The sequence below is a fragment of the Fundulus heteroclitus genome, chromosome 18, assembly GCF_011125445.2.
Source record: "Fundulus heteroclitus isolate FHET01 chromosome 18, MU-UCD_Fhet_4.1, whole genome shotgun sequence".
In the NCBI taxonomy this organism is placed as follows: Eukaryota; Metazoa; Chordata; class Actinopteri; order Cyprinodontiformes; family Fundulidae; genus Fundulus; species Fundulus heteroclitus.
In genome coordinates, this window is record NC_046378.1 from 15270420 (window position 1) to 15280229 (window position 9810).

At 42.0% G+C, this 9810-nt stretch overlaps 1 protein-coding gene across 1 annotated transcript; it reads left to right on the forward strand.

Annotated features, from left to right (window-relative positions):
* Positions 1-203: 203 nt before the first annotated feature.
* Positions 204-9507, forward strand: LOC118566761 (metabotropic glutamate receptor 5-like; the record flags this gene model as incomplete). The annotated part of the gene is made up of 3 exons (XM_036150133.1): positions 204-382; positions 7471-7960; positions 9175-9507. Coding segments are annotated over exons 2-3 (483 nt in total), but the record flags the coding sequence as incomplete, so codon positions are not given.
* Positions 9508-9810: the final 303 nt, after the last annotated feature.

A 9810-nucleotide genomic window follows, 5' to 3' on the forward strand; every position in this document is an offset into this window, starting at 1 on the left:
ACGGAGGAAGCTTCGGAAGCTGCACAGCGATCTGCTGCTGCTGCTGCTTTCGGGCTGTTTGACATTGGACTTATCGGCAGTCTCTCTCTCTCTCTCTCCTCTTTCCCCCCTCTCCGGTGACAGCATGCATCCTAATTGCGAAGCGGGACCGTGCGCGTGATTTCATAGAGGCATGAAGGACCCCGCAAGGTAACGATTTCTGAGTTAAGATTTGAGAGAAATGAAGCTAGAGTGAAAAGATAAAAGGTAATTTATTCACCGGAGAGGTACTGAGTGTCCCTGCTGTGGCTTTCTGACTGGAATCAGTTTGTCGCACTTTTTTTTTTTCCTGCCGTCGGAACTTGCGCTAACCTCTGGGTTTGATCATGACTCCCCAAAAAAGGTAACCCGGTTTTAAGGAAACATCCCGTTCCTCTGGCGTTGGCGGGGCGCACAGAGATGTCAGTGAGACTGAGGGGGGGTGAGGGGGGGATGAACCCCTCTTTTCCATCTGTGCATGCTGCAGCAGCGCTCGTTTAGGACTGGGTCTCTCTCATGTGTTTATTTTATTTTATTTAATTTTTTTGCACCCTCCGTTCGGTCACAACGAATCGCGATGAGTTTGATCGGGTGCAGATGTTGGTCTCTCGCCGCGTTTTGCGGTCGCGGCTGACTGTTGCGGCGCTGCGCCAGTCTTTCTCCTTGGAGAGCCAGGCACTTTGACCAGACGCGGCTCGTCGGTGATTAATTAAGGGCTTGCAAGATGTCAGATCAGTCTGGTAATTAAACTCGGAATGCATGCATTTATGCATGCATGCAAAAAAAAAGGACACACACACACATGCAGAGAGAGACAGGGATTAAAGTATACGGTGTAATTAAGGTGCTCTGCATAGAAGACCAACAGCGGAAAGTCTCACCGGATTGCAGGAGAGGCGATAAAGGGTCAATGCCTGTTTGGGTGGGGGATGCATGCCGCTCTTGCACACCTTTTATGGCGTTTGCGTCAGGTAAGGCTGTTACCGTGCTGATGACACGTGTGGTCATGTCACTGCGCTTGTATAACAACCATTTAAGGCTCCTTGTACTGAACAGCAGGTTCGTTTGGCTATTAATGCTTGATAATAACTAATATGAAATATTTAGAAAAATGCACACATATAAACCTGAAAAAACCCCAACAAAAAACAAAAACAAACAAACACAATGTTGACAGTATTTTTAATCCTAGCCTCAGAAAGTGCTCCTGAAATGGTACAGAGATTATTCCAGAAATAAAGCAACACACTAGAGTAGGTAATAATATTAAAACTTTTTCAAAACCTGCCAAAACATTGTTTTCTCTGGAGAAAACGGTCCCCTTGTCCACTCAGGATTAAGAGAAGAAGCACAGGGAGACACACTGTCACACGCCCACTCAGCAAAAGAGCAAAAGCCTTCCCAGAACGGGGGAACAACAGAGGAAGCAGAGTGACCTATTTACTGTAAGCTTTTCCAGATCAATTCCAGAAACTAAAACGGTCCAGTGTTGGTGTCACTTATTCTTTCTTTAATTTTCTTTCTCAGATTTCTGTAAAAATGTATGCAGTCACACAGCAGCGAACACGTTCATCCTTAGGGAGTGTTTCTCTATAGCAGGAGAGAGAGGCGCTCTCTCCATCAGGGTGATAACGGAACAGACCTTTTTTGAATTCACGTGGGTGGACGGCCGTCCATTTGTGAATGGCATACGGGTTGCTCACTCTTTTTTCCCCCCGCTGTGTGTTTGTCTCCTAGTTTGGGTAGGCGAATAATTGCAGGCAGCTTACTGATGTATATTTTCCTGTGGGTGACCCCTTTGCCCCCCGGCTCTGCTGACGGAAAAGTGCACAGTGGATTTGGGTTTTTAAGTGAATGTGAAATTCTGCACGTGATGAAAAGAGCAACTCCAATTTACCTGAATTTCCCCAGACGCTGCCTGCTGCTGCTGCACCTGCGCTAATTACAAACACAAATATCTGCATCGTACAGAGCAGAGAGAGAGCGAGAGAAAAGAACTGTATTTCTGCATATCGTGTAAAGGGTAATGTATCCTCTCTGCCGCACAGTAAGTTAAAGGTTTTCTCGACACAGAAAACCGTCTGTCAGCTCTAATAAGATGCAGTATATTAAAGTGAGGTCTGCATAATAGAGGTTCGTTTGGATCCCTCCTTATGTTGGTGTAAAAGTTGTTTCATTGGTGTGCATTATACACTTGTGTGTAGTTTTGGATAGAGCTAAAGGTATAAAAGCTTAATGGTGTGTAGGAGATGTTTCTTCAGGGAATGAGTTGTTGATTAAGGCGCCACAACAAGAAAGCAACATGGAAGAGTGTGATAGGGGAACCCAGTAGTTGACTCAGAGGGCTGCAAATGAAAAAAAAGGGGCTTCTTGCTGGGGGTTTCATCGCTATAATCATCTTGATTTCACAGGAACCTTTTCCAGGAATTAAGGTAGTTATCTGGGACCAGTCATTATCTCTGCCTCTGTTTTCATTGCATTGGGTAAAACCACATGACTCGGGTGGAAGTTCACCTCAGAAGTCGACGCGGGTATTTTAGGCAATTTGGTTTTACCCTGAACCTTCGGCGTGAAGCCTAGTGACCGCAGGGCGCTAAGTAAGCATTTTGATTTGAAAAGAAAAAAGAATAGTCTTCACATAATGTTTCAGTCATCCTAGTTCCAACTAATTTAAAGTTCTGTATTTTCTTTTACTGCTATGAACAAAAATTTGAACTGGGTCAAACAACAGGGTTATTTTTATTTCTGAAAATCACAACTTTTTATTCTATGAGAGAAGCTGATTGACTACTCTCGCAGTTAAAACGCTGCCAATAAACAGCGCAGGGTGACTGAGGGTTCAGGGCAGACGTGTTTCCATTAATGGAAACATGTCTGATGGTAATAGTGTGTGTTGGACTCCACCAGGACAGACCGCTGTCACAATCCTGATTTTGGTGTTCTTGGATGGGATCTTTTGGCATAGTCGAATAAAGGGGGGTGTCAGGTTTGAAAACCTCCGATTTTCATGTTTTCTACTTGCAGATGATGTGGTTTTGTTAGTGTCCTCAACCCCATAACCTTCAGCATATGCTGGAATGGTCACAACCTGTCAAAGTCATTTCCTTTGAGTCTGAGGCCGGGATTCTGAATCGGAAAAAGATTGATAGAGTGTCTCCCCTCGGGTTGGGGGTCAGTCGCTGCCTCAAATGGTGGACTTGGTGTATCGCTCACATGCCATGTTGGAGATGGATTCATTGATTGCTGCCTTGTCTGTGGTAATATTCACACTTCTTTAGTCTATTGTGGTGAAGAAAGAGCTGGACCAAAAGCTCTGGACGTGAAAAGATCCAGATCCGACATTCATAATCAATTCGCAAACAGGTGGACTCTTAACATTGCTATCTGTTTAAATCATACTTGAAACTGTGTGTAACCGCAGTTTTCCATACTGTAAACGGCTGTAAGTGGAAAGTATTCACCAGAAGTGGAAAAATTACCAAATTAATGCACTCAAGTAAAAGTAAAGTTACTTTAATAAAAGTTTACTTAAATACAAGTGAAGTTACCAGGGTAAAGCATTACTCAAGTAAACAGCACATCATTAAATTAAACGTTACGTAGAAGAAACTCCCTCTCATCCATTCACAAAAACAGGGGATATTTTAATTAAATGAGCACTTTTCTAAATAAAAATACTACACAAAAAATAAAACATATCAACATATGACATTATAAATATTTTGCAGGTATGATGCATCATTTTAATGCAGTCCATCCCGCTGTAAACTGGGTAAACAGCTCAAATAAACTAGATGACAAGTCCAATAAACACATTCAAACTGTGTCCGTTTGTAGATTGAACTCACTTTTTTTAGCTGTATCTTGAACATTAAACAATATACTCTTTTCTTTTTCTTGGTGGCTAACTTCAGCTGTAGCAGATGTGCTTTTGCTAGCACCACTAATGTCCGACTGATATGCCTCCAGGTTGGGGTCTGATAACTCTGACCTCAAACCCAGCCGATGGATCACTGCTGTTGCTTCCGGTGTTTTTTTTTTTGTTTTTTTTTAACTAGGTAATAGATGCAATATCGAGTGTAACTGGGTAAAATATTTAAATCAAATAATACTCAAGTACAAGTAAAAGTTCAGCTTTTGTATACTACTTAAAATAGTACAAAGCACTTGCAAGTCGTAATTACAATAACCCGAGTAAATGTAACTAGTTACTTTCCAGCCCTGGTGTTCACAAACAGTGACAGCTGTTCATACCTAAGTTTAGAAACCAGACCAGTGACTGCAGGTATACCTTGAGAAATTATGTTATTGGGAAGAATATCTGCCTTCCTGCACTGTGGTTCAGAATACAAGTGTAAACTATTCTAATCTGGAAAACGTTTTTTGTAATTATTATTTTTTTTGCCTGTTTAAATAAACTACAGTGAAAACATGTTTTTTGTCCCGCAGATAAAAAGATGCGATAATGAACAAATGCATGAGGGGTTGCATATTCAGCCAAAAAAACGGCGCCTCTGACACTTTCTCCGCACATAAACAACGAGCGACACACCAAAGACTCCCAAACTGCGGGACGGCTCGAGCCGCTGCTGAGACACGAGGGACACACAGCGGGCCTGTATGGCCTGATCTGCTGAAACGAGAGCCAAAATGAAGATCTGAATGTTCTGCACAAGCGACGTGCTGCCGCTATGAAACCGGCCCGAAGCCTGAGGCGCCTTCTTAAAGCTCGGCGCTGGCTTGCTCGTGTGTTTCACCAGCAGACTAGGGGGAACGGGAGGCAGAGGGAGCGAGAAGCAGAGACCGACACTCAGTTGCATCACTAAATAACTGGGTGTGCGAGCGCAGCGAAGCTTAGTTTGGTTTTATTCATTCGTTATTGGAGCAGCAGTGAGCCTTCCTGCCGGCCTGACACGCCCATTTAGATTCAAGCAGGCTCTACATCCGCTGCCCAGCTCATGTTTTTTTTTATTTCTTTTATCTACTGCTTTCGGCAAACAATGTCTCTGTCTCTTCGTTCCAACGCGTGCTACCTTGTTCTAAATCTCGACGCTCCTCGCTACCTTTTTAGATCGACTGATTGAATGAAGTATTGGTGACGTACTGATGTCAAACCGAATGCCGGAGACATGCAAACAGATGTCTAATTGAAGGGTTTGCTGAATGGATGTCACTTACGTTCTTACAACCGAACTGACTGTTATTTCCCTGTCAAGCCATTGCGTATCTGCCTCTCTGTCGCAGCTTTAGAGAAATAAGGTTTATACGGTACGTACGTAATGTAATCAGCAGCTAACCGAGGCTGAAGCAGATTTTTTTTTAGGTCAAATAAAATTCCGTGGCACGAGCACGGCAAATGGAAGAGGCCACGTTCACAAATCTGTTCTGATTAATTCAGCGTCACTTGGGAGCACTCATTGTTCGTTTACAGACCTTTTGAATTTTCAAGCCAGAATGGTCATGTGATCATTAGGTCTGGATAAGAAATGAAAACTAAACTGTCGCGTAAACAGAAAGGAACCCGCTTTGTCCTTTTGCGCGGTCGCCAGATGCATATTTTAGACGATTAATCCCAACACAGATGGAATATGTGTCAAACCGACTAGATGAGCAGAATATATACTGCAACAGGTGATGATAAACTATGAAAATGTAGCTAAAGGTAGGTATATGAACAAAACTAACTGGGGTTCTGCAAAATGAAACCTGAAGTCAGGTAGTTATATCAGTGAATAAAGAAACGGGGCAAAGGAATGAAAGGAAAGATCTCACCAAACTATGGTCTGATAGTTAAAATCTCTGTTTTGAGCCTCATTAAAGGGTACAAAACACAAGCTATGCATTCTCCAATTAGTGATAGCAAGCACAATCCAGAAAGATACTTTTTTGCTAAAATGAAAGGAAGACACAATGGCCACAGATACAAGCTAAACTCTCTTGACTTTTCATCGTAAAGACGCCGTTTGGTTCCTTTTCCTTTCCTGCTTTTAATCACAAAGTGGTAAAACATAAAGACATTCAGCAGGCAAATTATAGCTGCAGGGATGAGACCTATGAGAGGGTTGCCGAAACCCTTTTAGAAAAGCAGCAGTTCTTCACAGCTGCTTCATGCGTGAAATGCTGTTGTGTTTGAGATATTGATATCACGTTGACACAGTGGTGACTCCGCTCATTCACAGTGATGTAGAACTATTCCCCATAGGGAGCACAGTACAAGAGCTGGGCCGGTGTTTGTGAAGCATCGATACCTAAGGCATGTAGAGAGCTGGTCCACAGCCAATAATGTAGTCATCACATTGAGCTGCAAAAAGAAACGGCCGCTCAGGGTTGCTCTGCAGCTACTGTATGTGACTATGTGCAAAAGCTGAAGGTTTTACTGAATCTGATCCTGCTTTTCTCCAAAACATGCCATCTTGCTTTGTTATATTGCTGCGTTCCCTTATATTAGTCACAGACACACTGATTCAAAGTTTTATTTTCAGTTTGGAAAAACGGCAGTCAAATAATGTTTGCTGTAATATAGGCTAACACAAACATATTAAGTGAGAAAATATCTGTTCAGTAGCTTTTCAAGCATTAGCTTAACAACGAGCATGGTATTTAGAAAAAAAAGTGATCACTGGCTTCATTCTTGTGTGTGTTATTTGGGGTTTTAACTGTAATTTCTTTGTTGTTACAAATGGGCAACAGCTAAGGCTGAGTCAACCGTTAGCTTGCGAATGTTAGCTTTCGCAAGCTAACGTTCCCCAGCTAAACACCATTATACACTTGTTTAAAATGCTAAACGCAGCAATTCCCCAGATGTCTCAGCTGTTTAGCAGATTGTCGTCTCCGTTCCTTTAACTGCAGGAATTAAGAGAAACATGTGTATTCAAAACCTCTATTAAGTCTAAAAAGGAGAACATGTCAAAAAATATAAAAACAACAAAAGACAAGACATAAATAAATAAAAAACAAGGAAAAAGCTAGAAGATAGGATGCTTTTTAGACCAAAAGCTTCTAACTTATTTGCACACGTGCCACAACTGCAAAACAGGTTGTTCAGTGTAAGACTTTTTATTTTTGACATATTTTCACTGCTTATAATACTACTTATCATTTTCAAGCAGGCCTACCTAACGTGGTATTCTTAGAGGACTTGGATGCAGCATAAGTTAAGCTCAGCAGGTCAAATCCGATTTGTATCACGTAATTTAAAAAACAAAAAAACAACAACAATAAATTAAAAATAATCTTAGGCATTCTATCTGATTGCACCCCGATATATATATATTGACCCCAATCTAGATCAAAAGCCGATCTACCTGTTTGATTGTTCATCCCAGGTTTATTGAAGCTACAGCCACTGTGTTTTTCTTACATTCTAATATCTATTGGCCACATATTCATCAAGGCTTTGTGGATACAGTGATGAAAGGGTTGAAGTCTAATTGAATCTTTTCACTCCCACAGGTTTCTGGGAAGATGTCTTTCATTGGCCTGTTCCAGGGGAGACCAGCGCAGCCTTGTCACTGGGGGATCCTGGAGTCGTTTCAACCATCAGTGAAACTTTTTTCAGACTTTCTCCTGAATTTTCCAGATTGCACAGCTACAGCTGTCCCCATGACACACAAGCAGCCGTCAAAAAGCAAGTTGGAAAGGGAGAATACTAAAATGACTTTTGTTTCAAGCCTTCCACTGCGCCACCAGCTCTTGAGATGGTCAGCCAAGCCGTTTGTCGCACAGTAGTACCCTGTGACACTTCTGCGCATACAATCTGAGATCTGCCTGTGCTTTATTACCTCGGTCTACCATGATGATGCTTTGGCTTCTGCTGCTTCTGTCGATTTGGGTGTGGTGTGAAGGATCTGACTCCAGTGAACGGAGAATTGTGGCACACATGCCCGGAGACATCATCATAGGAGCTTTGTTTTCTGTCCATCACCAGCCTACTGCTGATAAGGTGATTTATCGTCTCTGTGTACATTTGCAACATGGTGTCTGTGCTATAAAGTTGTCGGCATGCAGTGTTATGTTTGCCCGAATTTGACCGAAAAACCCGAAATAATTTGATATTAAAGGGTTAGTTCAAGATTAAAAAAATTTTTTTTTAGAAGGATTTGAGCAGCTAATTTCTTTCCTGAACTATATGACGCTCTCTGTGTCTTCATTCAGTATAAATCCAGATTAGTGGGTCCCGGGGACAAAAGCTGATGTTTCATTTGGGAGGAGCCAAGTTTAAAGGGGACTACCATTTAAAAATAACAAATCTCAAAAATGATAGTGGTTCTCACAAATGCTACACCATTTAGATCTGAAATGGAGGTACTGGTTGGTGCGCCAACAATGATCTTCCTATGTGAAACGTACCTAGAACGAAATATGTAGTAAGTGTTTCAGTCAGAGAAACTGCCTGAAAGAAAAGTAAGGCAGAGTGAAGATCAACACTACATTTTTTTTTACTTAAACAACAACAATGTTTTTCCTTTGTGCAAGTTACTGGTTTTCTCAAGTGAAATGCTTTCAATGTTTCATTCTTAATCTCTGTCAGGACGTTTAGTGGTGGTGCACCACCTCCTACCTCCATTTCCTGTGTAAATGATATGTTATCTTAATGGTAAATAATGGCCCAGTGCAAATGTTATAACTATTTAAAGGCTTAGAAAACAATGTTTGGATAACCTGCTATGACGTTTATGGGGTTAGCGTTGCTCTAAAGGGGTAGAAGTCTGCACAGATTAGCCGCTATCATATGGAAAGTAATCTGGATCAACACTAAATTAAGACACTAAGAAATTGATCCAGTGGAGGTAAAATGTTAACTCCTCAAGACGTTTTCATGAAATTCTGAATTATCCACTTATTGGCGACACAAACTTTGTTAAATTATTGTCAAAACTATTACTCCTTATATTTGTGCCCATATGTTTGCACATTATTTCAGAGAAATATATATTTATTTTGGAACAATAAAACCTCTTGATGAACGTTTAAGTTATATTAGTTGCCTCTGTAACCAGTACCCACCCACTGACATTTAAGCTTTTCTCATCCCATTATGCATAATTGGACCAAAACAAATCCTTGCAATATGCAGACAAGCAAAAAGTAACATCAAAATTAGTGAAAGTATATTTTTGTTTAATTTTTTTTTCTTTTCTATTCTGCCTGGCTCAGGTTCATGAACGCAAGTGTGGCGAAGTGCGTGAGCAGTACGGCATCCAGAGGGTGGAGGCCATGATGCTGACGCTGGACCGAATCAACGCTGACCAAAACATCCTTCCCAACATTACTCTGGGCTGCGAGATCCGGGACTCCTGTTGGCACTCTGCTGTGGCTCTGGAGCAGAGCATCGAGTTCATAAGGGATTCTCTGGTGTCTTCTGATGAATCTGAGGACTGGGGTGGTGTGACCTCTTGGGGAGGAGGAGGAGGAGGAGGTGGAGGAGGAGGAGGTGGCGGAGGGGCAGCAACCATGAAGTGTGCAGACCCATCTGCTACTCCGATGCGGGGAAAGAAACCCCATCGTTGGTTTAATTGGACCGGGGTCAAGCTCAGTGGCCATTCAGGTGCAGGAATCTGCTGCAGCTTTTCAAACATACCGCAGATCGCCTACTCGGCAACAAGTATGGACCTCAGTGACAAGGTGATGAGAAAATTTGAATCGGTTAAATGTGGTTGTTTTTAACCTCGGAGATTTGCTAATTTACTCACCATCCGCTCATTTGCTGCTTTGGTTTCAGAGCCTTTATAAATATTTCATGCGAGTGGTGCCGTCAGATGCTCAGCAAGCACGGGCCATGGGGACATAGTC